At 34.1% G+C, this 24,148-nt stretch overlaps 3 protein-coding genes across 5 annotated transcripts; 1 reads left to right on the top strand and 2 right to left on the bottom strand.

The window, feature by feature from the left end:
• Nucleotides 1-175: 175 nt before the first annotated feature.
• LOC118274207 (B-cell receptor-associated protein 31-like) lies at nucleotides 176-2,099 on the bottom strand. The gene has a single exon (XM_035591640.2). It carries the CDS (start codon nucleotides 1,698-1,700, stop codon nucleotides 1,065-1,067), a length of 636 nt encoding a protein of 211 aa, XP_035447533.2. The 5' UTR covers nucleotides 1,701-2,099; the 3' UTR covers nucleotides 176-1,064.
• Nucleotides 2,100-2,257: 158 nt separating this feature from the next.
• Nucleotides 2,258-7,582, top strand: LOC118274174 (metaxin-1). Of its 2 annotated transcripts, none has more exons than XM_035591602.2 (6): nucleotides 2,258-2,456; nucleotides 2,538-2,684; nucleotides 2,865-3,134; nucleotides 3,329-3,563; nucleotides 3,883-4,037; nucleotides 6,343-7,582. In XM_035591602.2, exons 1-6 carry the CDS (start codon nucleotides 2,379-2,381, stop codon nucleotides 6,466-6,468), a joined length of 1,011 nt encoding a protein of 336 aa, XP_035447495.2. In that variant the 5' UTR covers nucleotides 2,258-2,378; the 3' UTR covers nucleotides 6,469-7,582. The 2 variants fall into 2 exon arrangements, with proteins under 2 accessions (XP_035447495.2, XP_035447496.1); XM_035591603.2 differs by lacking the exon at nucleotides 6,343-7,582 and adding an exon at nucleotides 4,794-5,767 and having other exon boundaries at nucleotides 2,260-2,456.
• Nucleotides 7,578-24,038, bottom strand: LOC118274359 (myotubularin-related protein 10-B). Of its 2 annotated transcripts, none has more exons than XM_050707838.1 (12): nucleotides 23,606-24,038; nucleotides 23,347-23,401; nucleotides 18,775-18,911; nucleotides 17,750-17,908; nucleotides 14,748-15,203; nucleotides 13,827-13,994; nucleotides 12,732-12,861; nucleotides 12,214-12,349; nucleotides 11,398-11,638; nucleotides 10,946-11,066; nucleotides 10,671-10,846; nucleotides 7,578-10,477 (listed from the first exon to the last, which is right to left on the bottom strand). In XM_050707838.1, the coding sequence occupies exons 1-12, from the start codon at nucleotides 23,660-23,662 to the stop codon at nucleotides 10,256-10,258; spliced, it is 2,058 nt and encodes a 685-aa protein (XP_050563795.1). In that variant the 5' UTR covers nucleotides 23,663-24,038; the 3' UTR covers nucleotides 7,578-10,255. The 2 variants fall into 2 exon arrangements, with proteins under 2 accessions (XP_050563795.1, XP_050563796.1); XM_050707839.1 differs by having other exon boundaries at nucleotides 10,946-11,063.
• Between the last annotated feature and the right edge of the window lie 110 nt (nucleotides 24,039-24,148).

Below are 24,148 nucleotides of genomic sequence, written 5' to 3'. Positions count from 1 at the left end.
ATGCACCTAAAGATCGAAGTCGTAGATACTATAGTAGGTGGCTTCTTCAGCCTAAACATCACATTACAAAAGTAATATTTAATAAAATCTTACTTTATTGGTAAATAAATAAAATTTTATTTATAAAAAAATATAAATGGGACATATTAAAAGGAGAAATCAAATGCACTTGACATATTCTGTAATTAATTTATTAGTATAAAAATATTGAAATAGTTATATTGTTCTCATAATGTAAAAGCAGTTAAAAGCATAGCATTATTATTTGTTTCCATACCTAATTTAACAATAATATGGCTAAAAAATCTCATGATGAATAACAAAACTTTTTGAGACCTTAGTTCGAGAATATTTGCACTTATGTAGTAATGAACACTATTATTTTATTGACTTTTATAAACAATACATACAGTTATTCAAGTTTAATATACATATTAAGTACATAATTTAGTAACAATAAATATTTTTTATTTATCCTTGAATATCACATTACACAAATTATTTGGGGTCCGTTTCACAATGACTGATAAAGTTTTCCTTAGCCTAACTGGCACTAGCTTTTATTTAAACACATGAAAAATAAGTCAAATTATCCATTAGTCTAAGAGAAACATAGTGAAACAGACACATAGTTTGTAAGCAAAATTTTTTGGAAAGTGACTAATTAGTTACAAATATACATTTTTTTTAGTTATGTACAAGACTAGATACTCCAATTAGGAAAATTTAGCATTGATACTGTTTTTGCATTTAATCATGGCCATTATTTGCTAATAACTCTCAGTAAACAGGTTAAAAGAGATGAAATGTTCAGCATTCAATAGTATTTATAAATTCTATTATAATTATTACTTTCAATCAGAAAAACCAAATGCACCAGATTTTAAACAATCACAGTAATTTTTCTATGAAATTTGAATTTACATACTAGAAACCCAGAACTGTTATTGTTACTACATATTTTCAACTTTTGCTTATAAGATAAAACATTATTGAAGAGAATTATTTGATAAGCTACTCAAGATACTGTAATAATGTATGCATCATTAAATATGTTGCAATACTCATTGATCTCCGCTTGCTGCCTGTTCCTTTGAGCGAACAGCTTGTTCATATCGTAACTTCCACATGCTAACATGTTCTTCCAACTCTTTGACTCTACTTTTCTCTGCATTCAATGCATCCTGGGCCTGTTCCAGTTTAGATTTGAGTTCTTCAGTTTCATTTTGAATTGTGTCATCAGGTTTTGAAGCCATTACTGTACTCTTTGCAAGCTTCACTGTAGCTTCAGCCTCCTTTATAATCTTCTCAGCCTTCTTAGTCAGTTCATCCTGAATTATTAGCATGTTGACTAGCCTACGAATAACAAAGGCTAGGAAAATAGCAAAGCCTGTTATGTAAAAGTTTCTCTGTGCCCTAAACAATTTTACACTGCCTTTTAATTCAGTGGCCAAATGGATATGAGCACCAGCATCTCCAGCGTACTTCTTCATTTCTCTTATGGCATCAATCAGGAATAGAACTAAAACACCTAACAACACGTAGAAGTAAGCCCCAGCATGATGTTGCACCATAAAAAATAATCTTGACTTGAAGAACTGATTCCATCTTCTAGGACTAAATATAGGTAGCATCATGATGATGACGACAGCCACTTCGAAGTAAAGGAAGCCAGCAATACATGTCCATTGAATAGACATTGTCTACTTATTAATCTTACCGGCCGGTATGTGAAAACTTGAGCAAATTCACTATATTAATGTTCTTTAATTGTTCTAGTTTACTCTTTTTTCTTGAATACCGTCCCACACGTATCCTTTTCGGATTCGATGATTTAGTAAAATTCCAGAACAAACTTAGTATCAAAAAAATTTTTTATTTATAATCTCACTCGTAAACCAAAATAACTTTGATGGTACTAACTTTTTGACATTAACAATTTTAATAAATGTGAGACAGCATAGATAAAGTCAAGTTTTTTCCTAATAAATTCTGTAACTGAATAGTAACAAGGACAGTCTGTAAAATATTTATAACAAATTAACAATCAAACAATATCTAAAAGTTAAAATTAAACTAGTCCTATTATTATAATTTAGGAACCTGATGGCTGATTGGCCCACGTCAATATTATGATTCTACTCATTTTACAAAAATAAACTAATGCGCTAGGTTGTAAAATCGACTAAATATTATCTTATATTTTTAATTATTTAGTATCTTTTAGTTAATTCTGACTATTATAAATTGAAGTGTGGTCTATGGAAGACATTGGCAACATAGAAGAAAACAGCATCTGTCGACTGTCATGTCATGTCATTTGATCAATGTTAGGAAAATTGATAAATTAATATTATTTTACACACCGCAGTAAAGTAATGGCGAGTATAGAACTAGATATTTGGCGAGGAGAATGGGGCCTTGCTTCGATAGATTTAGAATGTCTCAAAGTTTTAGTAAGTATTTTTGTTATAACCTAAAGTGACCTAATGTACCGGCAGAATTCTTGGTATTTAATTGTTTTGAATTTTCCACAGACCTATATGAAATTTATTGGAGTACCTGTAAGAGTTCGAGAAGCAAACAATCCATTTTTCACGCCCAAAGGGAGGCTCCCTGTCATGAAAGATGGACGCAAGCTACTCACAAACTTTGAGGAAGTTGTCGATCATTTAAAATCCTTGGTAAAGTTATAGTTTCTCGTTTTTTCATTTGTAATTTAAATAATAATGATTATTTGTGTTCTTTTCATGTTTTAATGGTATATTAATTAAACAATCTTAATGTTCAACATAATGTAATATTACATCATGTAACTGCACAACCTATCAAAGTTTAGCACTTACTTTTAATTGTTTTTGCAGCACTACAGCACAGATGTACATCTAAACACGAAGCAGGCAGCAGAGGCCAGTGCATTTACACAGTATTTAAGAGAGAAACTTTACCCTGCATACCAGTATGCATGGTGGGTAGATGAGAAGAACTATTGTGATTTAACAAGACCAACATACGCTAAGGCACTTTGTATACCCTTCAATTTCTACTATCCATCACATTATCAGAATGCAGCAAAAGAGATGATTGATGCGTTATATGGAGAACACACAGACTTAAGGGAAATTGAGAAAACAGTAAGTGTAGAAAATTTGATTAAATGAATACTGTACAAAATTCTATTCCATTCTATTTTCTGCTTACACTCCTAACACTCAGTCTAACAATGTTAATTTCACAATACATTTTAGTATTTTTTTGAATTTAAGAACTATTTTATTATGAAAAACATAAATGGACATATACATAATTAACTTATTTATTCTTTCAGCTATACAATGAAGCAGAGAAGTGCCTTAAAACATTATCAGATAGGTTGGGAGAGAGTGAATACTTCTTCGGTAACCGACCTTCATCATTCGATGCCACAGTCTTTGCATACCTTGCTCCACTCGTGAAGGCACCATTCCCTAACGCCACATTAGCTAATCATGTCAAAGGCATAGCTAACCTCTCCAGATTTGTCGCTAGAATTAACCAAAAGAATTTTAGACATGTTACTGATGGTAAGTTTATATGATTTTTATAGATTTTATAATTAAACTAAAAAAATTCATTTTGTTAGCCAATTATTATTATACCTTACATTTTATTCCTCTAAAGAATAGATAAAGTTTGTCTTATGTACCACTATTGTATTGTATTGTGTACATTAAAGATGAAATAAATAAATAAACAGACATGCATACAGCATAACACTATTGTTTCAAGTGTTATTAATCTTATGAGGTCAACCCTTAGATTGGAATTTAAATTGGACTACAATTCAGGCTCCACTGTTACTGAGATATTTTGGAAAAAATTTTAAAAATCTCTCATTTTCAGAATACAATAGACAGAATGCCAAAAAGCAATCTACAGGCACACAATCAGATCGTGAAGCAGCTAACTTCCCAAATCAGACCCGCAACAAGATCCTTGCAGCTCTGTTTGCAGCCATAGCCATGACAGGGTATGCGGTGGCAAACGGCATGTTCCAGGTCAGTAAACTCCACTTTACACCTAGAATGACTTCACCAGACAGTGTCATGGAAGATAAGGCATTCTATTGGGCATGAGAAAAACTAACATTAACTTAAATTAATATTTATTTTCTTATAACAAAATTAATGATTTTTTTTGCTGGTATGCAAATAAATGCAAATATGTATGCAAATAGGGATGTCTTTTGTCAGGGTTTTTATGGATTTGTCAGTTCAGAAGTTGTATATGAAATGTATTGTTGCGTACATGCTACAAGTATCTGATTGCATATTAAAAATTTGTTAAAAACTAATAATATCTGGGGTTTGAACTTCAATAGTGCATCACACAACTTGACAACCCTGTATACAACTAATATTTTAGACTTAGAGGATGTGCATGTTCTTTTATTAACTATGGTTTTTTTTTTTCAAGGCTTGTGTTGTTGATTGCGCTTTTTATAGCTATTAGATAAGACTGATATGATTACTTGAACTCATATGGAACCCTATAATACTGTTGCTTGAGCTAATAAACTATGCTTTGCTAAATGTTGTGCATGATCAAATGGATTATTGAATTGTCAGTGTACCATGAATGTGAACAGTTTCGGATATACTTATTAATATTTTATTTTGAATTATGTGTAAGGTTTATATCTTGAAACGAATTGTTTACATTTCTGTGCAACTGATAAAGAAATGAACATAAGTAGTGAATGCATCAAGTTGTATTCTTATTCATTCTCACAACATATCATTTTGTTTGTTCAGGACTTCAAAGATTATGAAAATTCGCGAGAATACAACGACATGTTTGAGAATGATGAAGACGACAACTGACGCTGAGTGCGGCTCAGGGGCGCGCGCACCCACGCCCGGCCCACGCACACACACACCGCCAACATGCTCTACGTCCTGGCCACTATTATACTACACCATGTATTGCGTCTGACTATAGAAAACAATTTCGTTTTAGACTGAACGCAGTTTTGTACTGCACATATTTTACGATTATGACTATTTGAATCAGACGCGATACATCCCAAGTACTTACTGATAAATAAATATTATTTTGCACAAATATGGAAGTTGTCTCGAGTTTTATATAAAAACTGCAGCAGTGTTATTTATTAGTGTTGGCGGTTTATATAACTTAGTTACTTATTCTCCTTGCTAGTCTAGCGTTAGTTGTGGCTTCTAGTGACTTGTAGAGACTGTGTTATGTTCCTGATTTATTGTATTGACATTGTGTCGATTATGTATTATACATTGTTATTGAATGATTAATGAAATTATTAATGGATGGTAAATTGTATGCTTTGAACATGATAACGCAATAAAGTCACTATAGACCACTGTAGTTGTCTCAAATATGTGTTAAACATATCCATTGCATTTAGCTATTGGTTCTTAAAATGTACTTTTAATATTCTTACTATGGATGTCTCAATGTTTGGTGGTCTCGTGTAGCACCAAGTTACCTATATTTGGGCCTTGATATAATATGAAGGAGATTTGTTGCTTTATGAGCCAAGAGTTCTAGTAACCACTGGGATTTACATATTATGGGTAACATATTGTAATTATGTGGGCGTCCAAACATTGAAGACGTCTGTTGTCCATTAGCTGCGGCTATATTTTTATTACAAAACAAAGCAAGTAGAGGTTTTGGTTTTATGAATGAGAATTTATTTGTTGGTTGTTTAACTTATTCCGTTAAACGTGAATAAAATGTGGTTTGTTGATGTTGCATGTTTCATTTTGTAATATTTTGAACAGACTATAAATAAAGGGAACAAGAGACCGTTGGTAGTTCTAGGGCGATCAAATTTTAAATTAACGTTTTTTATTTCCTAAATAATAATGAAATATTTTATTATACTACATTTGAAGAAATTCAACCTATATACTACCTGCAGAGCACCTAAGCCCGTCTTCGAGTATGGCTATGCATCATCACGCCTTTAATCCCCGAAGGGGTAGGCAGAGGTGCACATTGAGGCAATGTCGAGTATGGCTCTATAAAGACGATAAACACTTTTTTCACACCTGTAGTTTTTCTTAGTTCTAATTCTAGAAACTCATTGGGTTTACTCTAACGCAATCCTCGCGATGAAAATACGTTATAAGCAAAATTGACATATTTTAACGTGATTGTTTGGTTGGGTTTTTATGGTTTTGCAGTTTCTACTTGTACACAAGTGTTCGAAAAATACATATTTTGTAGATTAGTTTTTCCTATTTACTTACAAAATATAATATCAATGATATTCTAACAAGACAAGTTCTTAAGATACTTAGTGCAAAAGTCTTTCAACAGCGCTGGGCGACGTGGAGTTGGCAGAGGACGATGCTGGCGAACAAGTTCCGGATCGCCAAGAGACATTACGACAAAATAACTAAACTAAAGGCGGCCAAAGCTAGCGACGACTCCAAACCGTTATAATTCTTCAGTCTTAGTTTTTATTATTTAAATATTAATTTTATTGCAAAGTGATATCTATCCAAAAATTATGGTATTTTTCAAGTGATTATAATATTATTTTTATGCACCTAAGCGTAAGTGTATCTATAGCAATTTCTATAGATATTCTATAAGAAAATACAAAACTAGGTGCTAATTAATGCGGTGTCCCATATAAGCGAGAAAAATACGGTGCGATGCAACATGTAACGTCGCGTTCGCAACGCGATAAAATCAATAGGAGTCCTTAGTTTGTGTCCTATGTGGTAGTTTGTGGTGAGAGGCGACATAAGACTTACTTGTTTTAAAGGCCGCGACACCACGAAATTTCATTGTTCTTCTCCATGATATTTGAAAAAATATATATAGAGTCGCGTCTCGTCGCATACTGCTACATAGTTACCTATGCGTCTGTGTAGATAATAAAGAATCACGTAGGACATCCTGTTCATTACTAAGGTCATTTAAAATCCAATGCTGCGCCTATATTATTTATAATGACTAGATTCTATAATCTTATTATAGAACTTATTTTTTAGCTGTTGATTCCTTGAGATACAGGTTTTAATAACCTAATGAAGTCTCATTATAGCCTTAAAAGCCTGATTGAGGTACAAATTTTAAAAATATACATTATTCAAATTAGAGTGTGCATGTGTTCCTAAATATTGATAAGAGCCGAGATTTTGTATCGGGTTCGAGTTTATGAATATTAACTTTTATCTAGTACTTAAGGATTGTATTGTGCAATATTGCCTAAAGTAAATATTAGGTTCTTAGATCTGATTATGTGAACAGAATATGTTTATGCTATTCCTGGGATTAATAATAAGTTGGTTTAATTATCCAATGGACGAGTGATCCGTCCAACAGAGATAACACTATACAAAAATAGTAAAACAATTTATTTTTAGCTCTAAGTCAAGTGTTCGCCGACATTACCTATAGTCATAATTATATTTTCTTAGAATTTTGACAATTGTTAATTGTGATTTTAAAAGACAAATTATGTACCTCTTATAACTAAAAGACAAGTAACCATAATTGTATATGATGCTAAAGTGTTGGGTGTTTAAATAAAACGAGTACAATATCTCGTAACTCCTTTATTCCTCACATTTGAACATTAGCGTGTAACAGGTACACAGATAATTTGGTACGAATCATTTCAACATACGATTTGGACAGCACTGGGATACATGATTCTACTACTTACTATGCGGAATATTTTTGATACAATCATATTTTTTTTATTACAAAGTCAAAAGACGAGATGGCACTGATTTTCGGCGAGACGGGGATTAGTCGACTGACAAAATCATTCTAGACATTGCATTCTTACATTAAAACTATGTGGCTACACTTTCACTATTGTAATCGATTACAAAATCGACTAAGCTATAAGTAACATGCATCCCATCTCTCGTCTGGTACAAATATTCCCATCGTGCAATGTTTATGAAACTATAACCGCGTGTATTAATCAGTTATATTATTAACAGTTCGTAAACTTATAAATTACATAAATATTCGCTTCTACACGATAAAGTTAATTATACTTACAACAATACTGCGTGTTTGTTCCAACTTGATCACGTTAGATAGGCCGTGGTCACACTGGGGGGCGAGTCAATGATACACTCTTACTAAACACGGATCACGGCCTAACAGGCAGCCAATATTTCAATTATGTAACAAGAACAGGACCAACAAACCTAGCGGAAAACACATCAACATGCTAATTGCAACTTTATTCACATTAGTACTAAGTTGATATCTAATTGCAACTAATATAAACTTTGAGAAGTTTTCCGGTTGGCCTGTATTTCGTGACAATATTGTGATGTCGGACATTTTGTGTATATCGAACCTAATCAGTAACTTGTATCGAAAACAGTAAAGCGTGGCGACTTGAACATTTATTCGTAAATTATTAAATAACGTCACAAACTTAAAAGTATCGATTACAAGCCACTGATTGGTCGACCAAACATTAACAGCCAATAGGAATCAACATGGTATAAGAATACATAGCAATTTCTTAATATAATCTCAGTATAAAAAGAAACATCGCATAGACTTGTACTGTTAATAAAGATAAGTGAATACATTGTATTCAACTGACTAACTACACCACAACTATGTTAGTTTATAATATATGGACATACGATACACGTTAACATAACATTCTCAGGTCGATACTACAGCTGAAGTTGTCTAATACATCATAATCATTATAATTAATAAGGAAATAAATATTAAAATAACAAAGTTCTTAAGTAAGCGTTGAAGCTGCCATATTTACAACATAAACAATGTTTTATTACAAGTTAGATTTGGTTTTGTGTCTAGTTAGTAAGACAAAGTCGGGTGTCTTAACAAGTAATGAAGTATATTTAGTGTTTGCTGTGTTCCCGGCTACAGTTTAGTGGTAACAAAGTACTTATTCCTATATAACGAGGCCTGTTCACTACGCGACAGCTTGCTGCCATGTATCATCTAAATGCACTCTGTCGGCCAAATAGTGAACAGGCGTCTTCAAGAGACATTAAAACGAAGTAAGCTCTGTTAGTACTCAAGCGAAATTCAATAATTATATCAATCTGCTATAATGGAATAATTCAGGAATGGCCCAATAACGTCTGCGTGCTAACTAAACACACAGACAGACATATAATTTCGTATAATTTTAATGGTCACACCATAGAACGATAGTTTATAAAAAATATAACTATTATTATTAAAAAATTGGAATATACATTTCTCAATCAATTCCTTTCCATAGGGAACTTATAAAAATATGTTTAATAGTGACTACTAATATATACAGCTTAATTATTATGTACGTCTTATTGTAACACGAATATATTAATTTATCTCATAGTCCACAAGATGGCGGCGCGCCCCGCTAAACTAGGAGCCTTGATCGATTCATTGACTTGTTCTATATTACAGTTCACTGCTGACCTCTCTGTTACTGTCTGTGTGATAATAAATCAGGAAGACTATTTTTATACACTTCACTAAAAGAAACTGATAGTCAAAATTTGTATAAAATCATCCATACATCATAATAAATGTATGTAACATATAAATATATTATATACTTTAAAAACAAAGTCTATCCATTTCAGTACTTTAATAACTCACGATTCGTTTACAATTAGAGTTATTTTTATCCTTTATCATACCTACATGAACTGGCAAGTTTTTAGTATATTATAGACATATAGACAGACAAGTTAACATACAATAAGTATTATTGAAAGCAATCGTAACAGATTTATGAAGACAACAAGCGACGCGATGGCGTCCTAAGTGAACAGTTTGAAATATTATTACTAATCAACAAGTAATTCCGCTAGAAGCGACACTAGTTAGACATGTGTTCAAATTACTACTTCAACATATAGAATAGACGTCTGCTTTGGCTAGGCAAGTTGTATAATGTAATTAGATGTTGTCAAAGTCTCATAATCGTTTGGAATAAGTACAAGACAGATGGTATAATACCCGGCACGAACCATGTGGGTTAAACACGCATTGTGTATTTCATTATTTCTCAATTTTGCTTCTAACACAAATTCTTTTTCTTATCCTTACGTTAACTATCTTCCAAATAGACATGGCCTAATTATAGCAATAACTATAAAATGATGAGAGAAAACACAGTGCACGAATTTACCCCCATCATGATCAGCTCATGGTTCGTACTGGGGACTATAATAGCTTAGCTGTTTGGCGACGTCTATGTACGTGTTGTAGGTAGTTAGTCAGGCGCGTTGAGTAGGGACTGTGAGTCGAGGAGTTGTGAGGCGTCGATGAGGCTTAACTGCATGGCATCGAGTCCCGCCGTGACGGTCTCGCCTCGGCTCAGGCTGAACGGGTAGAACCGTGGCACGCTGCGCCGCGTCGGGGGCTCCGCCTCGCCGTTACACCCTCGCTCCGACATTATTGATAAAGATGGCAGCTTCTCTTTTATTTGGTGGATCTGTTAACAATATATTACATAAAAAATTATTTCAAAATTGTCAACAAAATGCAGTGTGTTAGGGATTTGTCTATATTCTCGAAGATTATATTGTTAATCTACTAATACCTCATACACTAGTATGCACTATGAAGTATAAGTATAAACACCGTATTAAGTACCAGGCTAGCAGAAGCAGACAGGAGCTACTCACCTGTTTGAGCGCGGCGTAGTTGTGCACGTGGTACTGCACGGAGCCCGCGAGCGGCGCGTCCAGTGGCACGAGCCAGCGCTCGTAGCACTGCGACCAGAGCTCCATGCCCGCTACTGACGTACATGGCTCCAGTCGAGACAGCTCCGCCGCTGACTTACTGGGGAACGTAGATTGTGCTGAAATAATAAATACGTATTTGGTTATTCAAGTACACAAGTATCCAAGAAATACTAAGTTCTGTCTATCTATCTGACTTATTACAATATGGTACTCACACAGCCTCTGTGATGGCACGGTATTTGGTTTGATCCCATACAGCGGGTTGTAGAATAACGCCTTGTCTTGCTCTGAGAACTGCTCGCCCCAGTCCCACACTGGCCGCTGGACGAAGTTCTGCTAGAATCAAATAAAACCATTTAAAATTAACGACAAGTATAGTTTAAGCTTCTAAAGTTAAAGCTTAGTCCTATTTTAGCATTATAATTTAACATTGTAGCACTGTAGTCAATTGACAAGGAGATTTCTTTGCTTTGGTTTGGCAGAGAACATCTTCCTTACATTCCAGGCCATTTGATAAAAAATCGGATAGACTTATTATGACTAGATGCAAAAATGGGACAAAGGCAGGAGCAAACAAGCAAACAAAAGCAAGCATGTATGTATGTAATCGTAATAGGTGACGACCTACAGTGTACAAAGTTTTGTATGATAAAATTTGATGACTTACCCTAGCAACAGCGAGCTCACGATCTCTGGCGCAGTTAAACAGGAAGGTATCAAAGATATGGTTATGTGCACAGTCCCATAGAGTCGTGAGGTACGTCTCAGTGAACTGGAAGTCTGCCGGGAACTGCTGCGTGAGCTGCCAGACACAGTCCAGGAACAAGAGCAGTACCGGCGCGGTCTGGGCAGAGGTCGTCTCCTTAGCTGTCGAGTCTTTAGGGTTACCGGGCCGGGGAAGACCGAATCTGGAAAGTTAATGGTTAGTTTACAAACGTTAAAATGTATTAAGTATATAAGTAAATATAGTATGCGTTATTTTTTGGAGTTTTCTACTTAATATTTTCAAAAAAGATATATCAGACTTCCTGCTATTCGTGAGAACTCCCAGTGTTCTAGACTAAAAGTCGTTTTTACAGCATGACATCTTTTGGTCGCTATGTAAAGACTACTGCTACGTAAAATCATTTAAAAATAAATATTAACCTAATATAAAATATACATATCACACATATTAATACATAGGAAAACATTGTCGAAATTGATTAACTGGTTTCCTTGTTAAATGGAAATACATTATTTTTGGCAACAATACAGTTACACACAGAAAATCAAATTAACGACTTTGCGAAAATTTATTCCAGAACGACAATAGTTGTGGATAAAATTTGATTATATTGTATGGTCATCAAGATTAAAAGAGTGTGTACCAAATATCGGATGGACCTCTCGTCAGGAAGGGTCTAAAATTTCTGACTAAATTTAACCTAAAAATACGAACGAGGTAAGCTAAATAACTGTTAACAACAAAAGTATTACTCACCTATCACAGAAGGGGTGCCCGAGTGCGATCCATTCTTTCTGTATGAGCGACTGGAAGCCAGATATCGTGCGGAAGTGAGGGTCTACCAGTAGCTGAGTGAGACACGACACTACTGAACAGTAGTCTACACCGTCGCCTGAAAATAAATAGAGTAAAATTGTTACTAAGTGACCGATAAAATGATTACAACTTGAAGTCATCAATGTACGACTTCAATTGCAACGAACACGTCGAAATAAAAAGCAAAAGCAAAAACAGATTTGTTATTTTTACCAGACCGCAAAATGAGAACAGGGTAATGTTTTTATAAATACTACTTCTAAGTATAATTTACAGTCAATATTTGAACTGTTTTATTGTAATGTTTTTAGTGAATGAATGAGCAGACGGACCTGATGGTAAGCAATCACCGCCGCTTGGGAAGATTGGGAAAGGGAGTAATTGGGCCTCAGAACTTATTGCTTTTTATTTACACATAATTATACTTTTATTTTTCATTTGAATGCGCTTTAATTTACCTTCTTGTAAGACAACGGTAACATTATTAGATAAGTGCTGCGCGGCGTCGTCTGCGAAGGCTATGCAGTTGGCGACGTAGCGCAGCCACCGACTCGCGTCCAGGATCGAGTAGTACTGGGAGTCTTGCATCTATATCATGGGACATAATAATCAATTCATTAATTTAAGAAAGATTTTGCACAACCTTGCGCAAAGTTAGCGCAAGTGGTTTGCGCAAATGCCTATATTGCATGTTTCTGGACATACAACTATGTAGTAACAAAGGCAAAGCTTTGTTCATCTTTAATATTAAATTAAATGACGATAAACGATGTTCCTACTAATAATTTTAAAGAATGAACTATTTTCATGAAATCAAACGGCGAAATTCACGAAGGTGTTTACAAAATATGGCATAGCGCATTATTCGAAGAGCTAATACACAAACAAACCGCATTTATTCACACTGGGCACATACACGAGATAACTATAAAAGGAAATTATAAAATATTTCATTCATAAACCGAGTAAATAACAGGAAAACGTGTCTTATCCAAGCAGTTTGGTAACCGCAGCGCGCTTCATTAGCAACTGGAACTGAAGTGGTTTATTTTTATTTTAGCTACATGAAGTTCCTAGAAAATTATATTTTCAAGGACTATTAATGTTTTACTATTGTTTTGTTTTGTGGTAACCCTTTGTATGTTTTGTTGAATTTGCAGAAGCGTCTTTTTAACATCAAAGTGAGATCATTTGCTTGCACCACTTAAACCATAAATGTCAACAAATAAAGAAATAAATAATAATCTGGCAGTCTGTACGTAAGTGAAGCTAGGTGCTCGTTCCAAAATTAAGCATCTAATAGAGAAGAAGGAGCAAGAAACTCAAGAAACGAGTAAGAAAGAAATAAAATAATTTGTGCATAAGAAATGTAAAGATTATTTTGAATACCAATGATATTTATTTAACAAACTTCCTCAAGTATTGTCGATTTCCGCATTCATCTTTCAACATTTTTTTCTTTGAAGTATTTTTATCCATTTTTCTTGCATCAACTTTTTCTTTACTTAACAAAAAATTAAGCATTACTTTCTTCAAATATAACTGTTACTTACCCAAAACTGTCCCAATGTGGTTGGTGTACATAGTTCGACGAGTTTCTTATACGAGGATTGTAGCGTGGCCAGAGGCGGGAGTATGCCGGGCCCACCAGCATTCGTGAACGTATTGCCACAGAGGTACAGTACGTGGGGCGGCGTCAACTTCGGGTGGGAGCGACGCACCTGGCAATTAGAACTTTATTATAATGATGGTTTAGTTGAATTTTAGTTGCAGAGAAAGATGAAATTCTCACGTCATGAAGGGGCCATAACACGCTAAAATTAAGTTAGTAAAATACGTATTAATTAGGGATCCAATTTTCAGTTACTTATTATTCATTAAGACATACGTGTATCTACACACCTTACCTGCCACATACCTATCTAACACATAAGCATAAATGTATAATCTAAGAGTTCAATGACCTCAATAACTTTATCGGATATTCCGCGACTGACATTAAAAATGTAGACACGTTTATCGAGCGTTTGCGATGCTTAGCGAATCGATCTTACTAGACTACACTGTTGCACCTATTACTATGAGTAAAAAGGAAACAATTTAAAGCACGACTAATTAGATTAAGTTCTGAACCGATTTCATGCGGATTATAATGTTAGTGCTGCTTTCTTCTAACTTTCTGTTAGCTGTCAGTCGACTTTGCGAGAATATAACAGTAAAATTGGTAGTTTATGTCGACAATATCACAAAGTTTATCTATGTAAGATTGATTCCTGTACCCATAAAGAAGCTATTGAGAATGATAGGCCATATATTTTACTCCTAATACTTTTGATCGGCACTAATGTGATTACTTAAAAAAACAAGCCTAAGTATTATGATAATGAAAGTTGCGCTGCTATTTTACTCTCTTTCACCAAAAAAGGTTAAACTCTATAGATATAAACATAAAGACCATTTAAAACAAAACATACCTGTTCTAACAAGACACTCTCAGCCGTCGCCGACTGCTCAGTACTCAATAGTTCTCCACTCCTCAACAACGCCGCACCTTCAGGCCTACCCCACACCCAAATAGGCACACGGCCTGATCGGAAATGTCTCGCAGACTCCATTAAATTATAATCTAACACCGAACTGGGTACTATAAGGGTCTCTCCTGCGGTTAACATGAAGGCGTCCGAAGTTCCATTGATGCAAGTTATCCTCCAATGAGGACATTCACACCGTTCTAGTTCTCTCTTCCAGTCTCCTGGGCGTTGGAACATGTTCATGTCGGATGGGAGTGTGGGGTAGTATGGCTCTCTGTACTCGAATGCAAAGAGTAGGTCGTGCCGTTTCGGGAAGGCGTGGTGCATGAGAGCGAGGGCTATCTTTCTTCCATTGTCTATAGGCGAATTCGCGAAGCTGAATGTTAGGACTTTCATGTTCTGTAATAGAAGGATTATTGATTTATGGTATTTAGAAGACTAATGCCCGAATATTCAAACGCTACTCAATTTTAAGACGCTCTCAAATGTAGTTCTGTCACTATCAATTCTTTATAAAATGAAAGAGATAGCACGATATTTAAGTACAACTTAAAATTGAGTAGCGTTTGAGTACGTAATCGCACGTACGTACGTAAATCGAACAGTTTGGGTTAATTGCAATTTGTCAACTTTAAAGGAAAATGGAACGAATTAATTATTTAAAATAAATATTATGACGAAATATGTAGTTCCGAACATATTTGTATATAATTTCCTTATTTCACACACACATTAGCACATTTATCAGCTGAGTGACGCCAATTTTGAGAAGAATCTTGTGCTCAAAGGAAACAGTTAAACAAGTGATTCATGATTCAACGTCTATAAAAATACCAGATTGATTATTCATCTGTTATTATCATCAGAAATATATTGCCAAGCCCAAAACCAAGGGCTGTGGTCTTGTAAATATAACTATGTATCTGTAAACCTGGGATTTTTCGCACCAAACATTGTTATTTCAATATAAACTTTACCATCACACACTGACGGTATGTTATTATTTGTAACGATAACTTATGATGGGCTAAGTCACAATTTCGGTTAAGTCATATTGTACCTTATGTACCTATCATGTGTGCCACATATTGGATCATTCATATCTTTAAAGAATTCGGTTAAAATGGATAACTAAAATTGTTTGTCTAATAGGTGCGGTACTAGGACAACATGTTTGCAAAGGCATCCACGATTGACCGAAAATTACACAGAGTTGGTCGAAATTTAACTCAGATATCGTAGTCTGGAATGACATAGGCTACTTTTTTATATATTTTTTTATATCGTCACGCCTTTTATCCCCTAAGGGGTAGGCAGAGGTGCATTATGACAAGTAATGCTACTACAATGTATACCCACTTTTCACATGTTGTAAGTTCCATGTTATAAGGGGTGTACTGTACTGTAGGCTACTTTTTATCCCAGCTATATTACCTACATAATTGATGTAATTGTGAATACATTGACATATCCACTCGCTATCCATGTGACATTGAGTCACGCGCTAATCTGATTAGATAAGTGACCCGAACGGATTGCTAACACATCTGTGTACTAAGTACTAACTATACATAATCTGTGAATGTAACACTTATGAGTTATGTAAAGGCGACAAACATGGCGGTCGACCATCATTGGGCGAAATTCGCATGCACCCGGCGAGAATAACTTACAGGGAAAACGCACATATTTTGTTTAAAAAGTGCACTACCGTAAACTATGTTACGTGAACATGGATATGGATAAAGGTGGGAGGTTTACTAGAATTCTTTCGATAGCAGGTTTATGTACATGTTATAATCACAATTTTATTAGCTGATAATATCTAAGTAGATTGCAAAATAATCTTTAAGTATTATGGAACAAAGTTCATCTGTTTTGACTGAATGACATATACTCAAAACTAACAAATATTCAACAAATTTTCATACGTTTCTCATTAAAGGATAGAATGAAGATATTTTATTTAAGTTTAAATTTAATTTATTATTATTAATAAATTATATAGCTTTAAACAGATGCGTCAAAAAGTCATACAGGTGACGTACTAACTCCTTGTTTGGATGCATAAACATAAATTAAAAGTTAATACCTACGTACTTATTAGTCACATATCTTATCTACATAGGTAGTTACCTACAGTATTTTATTTCCTTTTGATAGTAAACGCGATTGCTAAACAAGAAGACTTAAGGCAAAAGTGATAATAAAGCGGCTAATGACAAAATTGTGATCTTTTCCTTCATTGGGGAATCGATTCTGAGAACTCACAAGGTAATAGGATGTAGGTATAACATAGAATAATAATATACATAGTTATACACGTATTTTAATCGATATCTTTGACGTTTTATGAATGATTACTTCTTATCTATTTACACAATTGCAACGTGAATAAATAAGATTGTCTGGGTAAAAATGAATGCTTTTCCATGAGCACAAAGAGTTTGAAAAAATATTTACGAATTTGAAGCGATCACTTTTTATCGTTGATTGTAGGAATGAGTTCTACGTACTTTTATCTATATGTATTTGTTTTTGAACAGATAGTTTAGGTAAACTTAGCAAACATACGTTCATTGGAAAGAATTGACAATTATCTTCGAACAATCTATTTTGGTACTTCTGCAGGACAAAGCGATATCGATAACTATATGCAATGAATGAATTGGCTCTCCAATAAGTACTTTTTAATTAAGGAAAATTGTTGATTTGAAGATAAAGATTTCTGTAGAGTTTAAGTCCAATTCTTTAAAGTTGGAGCTGTTTGTAGTTGGCCACTGCGGAGCCTGAAAAGGTCATTACGTCATCCAAAATAACAAACTTAAATCATCAATTAGACTATGAAAAAGGTCCTTTTGAAATGCCAACAACTCAAAATAGACCTAAAGCAGATCCCTATACGGTGTTTTTACTATAACACTAGTTTATTAGCCTGAACTCACCTTGCATATAACTTGGAGTCCCTTTACTTTGCCAGGCATGTCTCCGTAGGGCATGAGTCGCCGCCGTCGCTGCGGTCCACCGTCCGTCAGCCACACAGCTCCAACCCCAGTTAGTGGGACGTCGAATGCGCCGAGCAGATAGTTCCTTTGGCAGTACTCCTGGATAAATAAGATAAATATTGTTACCAGTTCGATATCATGACAGTTTGTTGATAGATCATGGACCTCTTCTATATAAAAGGAATTGATTCTGTCTTTATACTTAACAAGAGCATTGGAGATTTCAGTTTAAAGAAGTCTTTTATCCCTTAGTCAGCTCTTACGTAATCACGGACGAATTACGGACCAAAATAGGTACTATGCCACCATCGCCACGCGATCTTTGCAAGTTTACAGGACTTCTATTTCAGAGGAAATACTTCTTTGGAATGTGCTATATATGTTTTGAGAAAATATTGTTATCATTGTTTTGGTTCTTGCTATGTCTAATTAGTCGTAAGTGCACCCTGTTCAGTTTGTATACTTTAAAAAGTCCCCTCATCGAAATTCCCCGACAGTCGCCTCCCTTTTATCTCTTGTTAAAGTATTTAACAATATTTCCTTATTAATAGTTTGTGTTACTAAGGTATTACCCCGCCGGGGAGTTCCTTAGAGTAATGACCCATTTAGTCAAGATTTATGTCTTACTAGTACCTAAACATAATATTATTATTCTGTTTGTTAGGATGCGTCAACGCAACGGTATGTTTTTAATTGCTGTAGACATAATGATAAAAAAATTAGATTGGTATAACATGAATAACTGAACCAATAAAGTTTCCATAGTTAGGATAAACTTCCTATCGTGATAGGGACAATCTTCTAAAAATCTGTAGATTATGGCGAATCGATTGATCGCTATTACTAATGCTGAATTAGTCTTAGATAGGATTAATTATTAGATTTGTAGATATTCGAAATTCTAGTTTACTATTCCTCCAGGGAATATAAGATACATAAATAAATAGATCTGTGTAAGTACTCACATCATTGGTTGAGTTCTCCAAGGGTACGAAGGACAGTTTGTAGTTGGTGATGAAGAGCGAGCCGAATCTCCCGCGGTCCCACTCGCTGAGCGGCGTCAGCATCACCACGCTGTGCGCCGCTCCCGTCACCAGCTCGCCTGTGGACAACAAGAGTTCATTAACCTATCAATTGGCTATGGTAATATACATGTTTTTGTTGCTCTTATCTCCTACACAAAGATGGTTATTTGAAACAGTAAGTGAAACGTCATCGAAATCCCGTAAGCAAGTTACATTGCTGCCATTGAATGATAATATCATACTCAAGTTTGCTAGGATTATTGGACTCGACAATTCTGCATGTTTTGGGTGTCCGGATCTTAATTGATCCATGTGGCAACGTTCAATAACTAGTCATTTCTTTCCATATCCATTCAAACGACTATTTCCATCCATAAAACCATTGTTCCGGACCTACGTGCGTATGATGTGTATTTGCAAATGCACTTGAGATAGGAATAAATCAAAACATTATTGTTTTCAGCGTTTATCTGTCTATTAGTCGCATTCCCTTTGACCTTATTTTATGGAAATCTATAGAGCTACACAGGCCACGGACGAATTGGAGGACCCGGAACCCGGTCCGCTCTTGGCCTGTGTTGCTTTATGAGGAAATCATCGTTAGATTTAGTGGCAAACTGGAAAGCTGGAATCCCAATTTTTATTCATCACTACTAAGTAAATTGCAATGTGTGTTTTTCTGTATGATTCGCCTATCCTATATAATCATTCAAATTGAGACGTAAACAAACTGAAAGTGTGAGAACAAGGGTTTTTTCTATCGCCGAGAATCATGACTGTTGCGGACTTTTTTGTTACGTTGGTTCACGTCATCGCGAGATTTCTCAAGGTGACGTGTTATTGACGTAGAGCTTCGTTGCACTAGACTTGCCGGTAGGTACATAATGACGCACTTTTTCATTACAAAAAGTATCGAGTCTGACTAATTTTAGCACAATTTTAACGAAACAATTTTGTAAAACGCGTTCGCATGAAATATGTAAGCGATCAATGTGAAACTAATAACTATTGTTATGGAAAAGTAAACCTAATCTTACTTTCATGTCGAATATTGAAGATTTGTTTACATAACGATGTTACTGATTACATTAGCTAGCGTTTACATAAGAAAAAGATCGCAAAAGATTTTATTTACCTTTTTTCAGTTATAATAAACACGTTATCAATAAAAAAAACGGCAACGACCTACTCGGCCAGTGAGTCACGCGTTAATTTTAATTTATAAATATTGTGTTACGTAAACCGCGCTCTGATTAACAATGTTAATATCTCTTATTTAATGGACTTTTCATGTATTGTTGTTGTAAATAATGAAGCATTGCAACGTCGTATACAATGCATCTGTAAACCACAGTCAATTTCAACTTTAATTTAAAATTGTATCGATGTGTATAATGAAATAGGTCTGTGTTATATTGTTTCCTGGTTTAGTAACTGGATAGCCGCGCATGAATCTTATTATTGTTTGGCTGGTCCGACAAACTGTTAATTAATTGTTTTCTAGATTTTGGAAAGGGGCTGGGTCCTAGGTTAATAGCAATTAGGCGCATCAAACCTATTAAGTATAATGTACACACAATGTTTACTTTGTTTACACTTTTGGGGAGTTGTACGCATGAAGGTATGTAGAATGGCATTTAGAAACTTTATTTGAAAGAATGTAAAGTAAGAATTATTAGACCGAAGGAACGGGTTGTTCTTGCAATTGGTAAAACTGTGCTAGCGACCTGTCTACCAATAGTATCCTATTTAATTTTCATACCCGTAATCAGTATGCTATTGTTGCAATTTCAACGTAGCATTTAGGCCTTAGAATTGTTGCTCAATGGTATAATTATGTCCTAATCTAAATATCTTATCAATACTTTACTAATATACAAAGCTGAAGAGTTTAAGCGCATTAATCTCCGGAACTATTGGACCGTTTTTAATAATTCTTTTTGTGTTGGAAAGTTCATTTATAGAGGAAGGTTATAGGTTGTAAAACAGCACGCTATGATCGGTGTAGAGTAGATGGCCTGAAACCGCACCGGAGTCGCTAGTTTAGTAAAAACGAAACATGTTTTAAAGATAACACATTGACCGTCAAAACAAAACAAGTACTAGGGCTTCATCACAACCGAGGACATTGTTATGTGCGAGAAATTACAGCTTAAAGAGATTAGTTTTACTTTATCGTCTGATACAATTGGACTTTCTAGCGGCCTTCGCACTCAACGATCTGGACCATAGTTTTTATCGCGATTCGTAGAAGGAAATAAGAATGATTTGCGCAATCCGCAGTGACCGTGAACGTTGTCTTTGACTCACGCTGTACCGTGCAGCGAAAATATTTGCGGTATTGTATGTATTTTGGCGGTTTACTTCTTATTCTTAGGCTTATGGTATTTCAAGGAAAACTCAAGTGCATCATCACTGTTTTTAAATATTTCGTAAGGTTTATTTTTCATTAATCGATGTGGGATATGTTTGTAAATGTTTTATCTACGCAAAGCATAAACACTTGTATTTAAGCGTAACACTAAAGAATTAAAGATATAGGTAGACGAATCATGAATATCATCTTTGCTTTGTGCACACAATTTAGGCTGATGTCAAAAACACAGAGTTGCTTGTTTGGTGAATCACTAACAGGTATATTCGTAATGTTTACAAATAAGCAAGGACATACACTATCCTTGCTATTTGTAAATAGAATATACATAATTACTATACATTTTTGTGCTGTCAGTATATGATAAAATAATTTCGATAAGAATGCTGTGGACAAGGTCACTGATAACGATAATTATGTGTAAAATTAATTAGATAGCTAACAGGAGAGCATGAAATGCGAGCAATAAAATAGTTATTATAACGTACCTTTCCTCAGAACACCCATTGCGAATGACAATACACTATCAACTGGTGTATAGGACACCACTTCCTATCATCCATTTACTATGGCTCACTCAAGTTACCAGGCATTCATAAATGGCGATACAGTTACGCGTACGTAACGCATACATAATGATTATTATTGTAATTTGCATCAGTACTATACCTACTTGGGCGAAATAAAAGATATTTGTGTATAAACAGGTTACATTGTTTTGCCCTTGGATAGGACATAATTAAGATGACATGTTACGTGTCATTGACCTTTCGTAAGCCGACGAATAGTTGAGTAAATTAAAAATGTTGGAAGTTAATACCAAAATGATTCGAGGTAAATGTTGTTATGTACATATTTGGTTTTTGTATTGATTTCAACAATAAATTATAGTTTCCCTTCCTATCAAATTAATATACTCAGTTTAAAGCATTTATTGAAAAGTTATTTATCCTGCTCCAGCTTCCCTGAGGGTATTGTTAACATGTGAAGGAATAATGTAAATCACAATAAGTACAATAAACAGAAATATAATAAAACAATTAGAAAAAGAGTAACAATGAGGAGTTCTTTACAAATGAGTGGTTTACAATATATAAAAAAGGATTAACTATCTTTTGTTTTAACTTTACTTAATAATTACTCTCAAACAATTTGTAATTAAAGGGTATAGTTTGAAAATGGTGAAGGTTTGTTTTTACATCTGGCAAGGTTTTTGGACCTCCAAACAAGAGATAGTCAACACACAGTAATAAAATAGAGACTAAGAATTACTAGAGGCTCAATTAAAGAAACACTGTTCTAGTCTGTACAGTGTATGTGTAGAGTTTATTGTATTGTTTTTAATTTACTGAAACATAATCTAAATAACTGTCATACTCAGAGACATTTAAAGATTACTTACACTATTCAAACGATTTTATTCCAAAAACATTTAACTACTAAGGACTATGTTAACCATTGGATAACTCTGAGCATGGGAGTAAGAGTTATGTTGTATAAAAAGGATATATTAGTAAGCTTCTTCTTGTCTGCCGATAAATGAGACATAATAGAAAACACATTGTGTGTCACATTGATCTCATTCTGGCATACCATGGGTTACTGAAGTAACTAACCACATCTGTATTCCTCAACCCTCAACGGGTAATATAATATTCTCTGTTAAATATTATTTTGTCACAAATCTAGGGCTTCTAAAATTGACCAAGTTCCCACATAAAATTAATGTGTACTGAAATACTGACAACAAAAAAGAATTTAGGTTTATTTTAGTGTTTTTTTTTTTATTAGAGTAATCACATAGGAAATGTCAGTCTCATTTAAAATAAATAAATAATCCTATAGAAATAAATAATTTTATTTCATTATAAACATCATGGCACTTCAAGTAGGTTTATACATTCAATGGGCACTAATCTAATAGATAATATCCAAAAATGGTAACAAATTCATTTGTCCAATTGGAAAATATCAAAATTATAAGTTAATTATAAGTATAGCCCCTAAGTAAACCAATTTTGTTTGAGTATAACCTTTTTTCTGTTACTCAGTTACTCTGAAAGTGTTTAGATGTATAAAGCAATGATTTAAATGTCCTCTAGGATTATTTTAAATATTGGTTTAGTCTGATTACTCACCATTCAGAAGTTTAGGCTTCACCTCTTGTAAAGAACCATTTTTCTCTCCTTTACTCTGCAATAAAAGGAAAGAACTTTTACTACAGTACACTGATATTAAGCTACCTTTGTTACTTAGTATGTATTAAGTAGATGTTGTCAATGGGACAACTTTCTAACCTATATCAAAATAAATAACACAGCAATATTGTTTTCTGATATTTTCCTCCAAAATTAACGACTAAACGTCACAGTTTAATAAAACACACATACAACTTACCAATGGAGATACATTGATGTAACTCTTGAAGTTTTGAACCAACTTTTTCTCATTCATTGTAATCAAATAACACCAACACGGCGATGACCCACTTTGATCGATTTCAACTCTGTTTTTAAACTATATATAAATAGATCCTTATATTAGGTTAAACGGAAGGTGATAATTGATTAAATTAACAGTTTTCCACATGATTCTACTAATTTTAAATATTTTTGATAACAATATTTGCGCAAACACTACACTATCTCGATGCAAATTATTCACTAATATATTAGATTACTATACTTTACAGGGATTTTTTATTTGAACTAATCATAATGAACATTAAAATTACTATGATATGATGTCAAATACATGTTGTGAGCAATATTTTTATAATTTAAAATAATTACGACCCACAGCAACACGCAAACGATCAACGACAGATAAATGTTTGAATTGCCATATACAAATATTTATCCTTAAAATATGGCAACATTGAAAACTAACAATTATTTTTATTATTGTAGGTTTTAAAAATAGGAAAAATATAATTAAAAA

The sequence above is a fragment of the Spodoptera frugiperda genome, chromosome 3, assembly GCF_023101765.2.
Source record: "Spodoptera frugiperda isolate SF20-4 chromosome 3, AGI-APGP_CSIRO_Sfru_2.0, whole genome shotgun sequence".
NCBI classification, from domain to species: Eukaryota; Metazoa; Arthropoda; class Insecta; order Lepidoptera; family Noctuidae; genus Spodoptera; species Spodoptera frugiperda.
This window is presented reverse-complemented; position numbering and strand designations above follow the sequence as displayed.

Coding starts and splice junctions, on each gene's coding strand:
- LOC118274207 (XM_035591640.2), bottom strand. CDS start 1,700: ATGTCTATTCAATGGACATGTATTGCTGGCTTCCTTTACTTCGAAGTG.
- LOC118274174 (XM_035591602.2), top strand. CDS start 2,379: ATGGCGAGTATAGAACTAGATATTTGGCGAGGAGAATGGGGCCTTGCT. Junction 3,135..3,328: donor TAAGGGAAATTGAGAAAACA/GTAAGTGTAGAA, acceptor TTATTCTTTCAG/CTATACAATGAAGCAGAGAA. Junction 3,564..3,882: donor TTTTAGACATGTTACTGATG/GTAAGTTTATAT, acceptor TCTCATTTTCAG/AATACAATAGACAGAATGCC.
- LOC118274359 (XM_050707838.1), bottom strand. CDS start 23,662: ATGAATGAGAAAAAGTTGGTTCAAAACTTCAAGAGTTACATCAATGTA. Junction 12,350..12,731: donor TACCGTTGTCTTACAAGAAG/GTAAATTAAAGC, acceptor ATTTATTTTCAG/GCGACGGTGTAGACTACTGT. Junction 11,639..12,213: donor GGGCACCCCTTCTGTGATAG/GTGAGTAATACT, acceptor TTAACTTTCCAG/ATTCGGTCTTCCCCGGCCCG.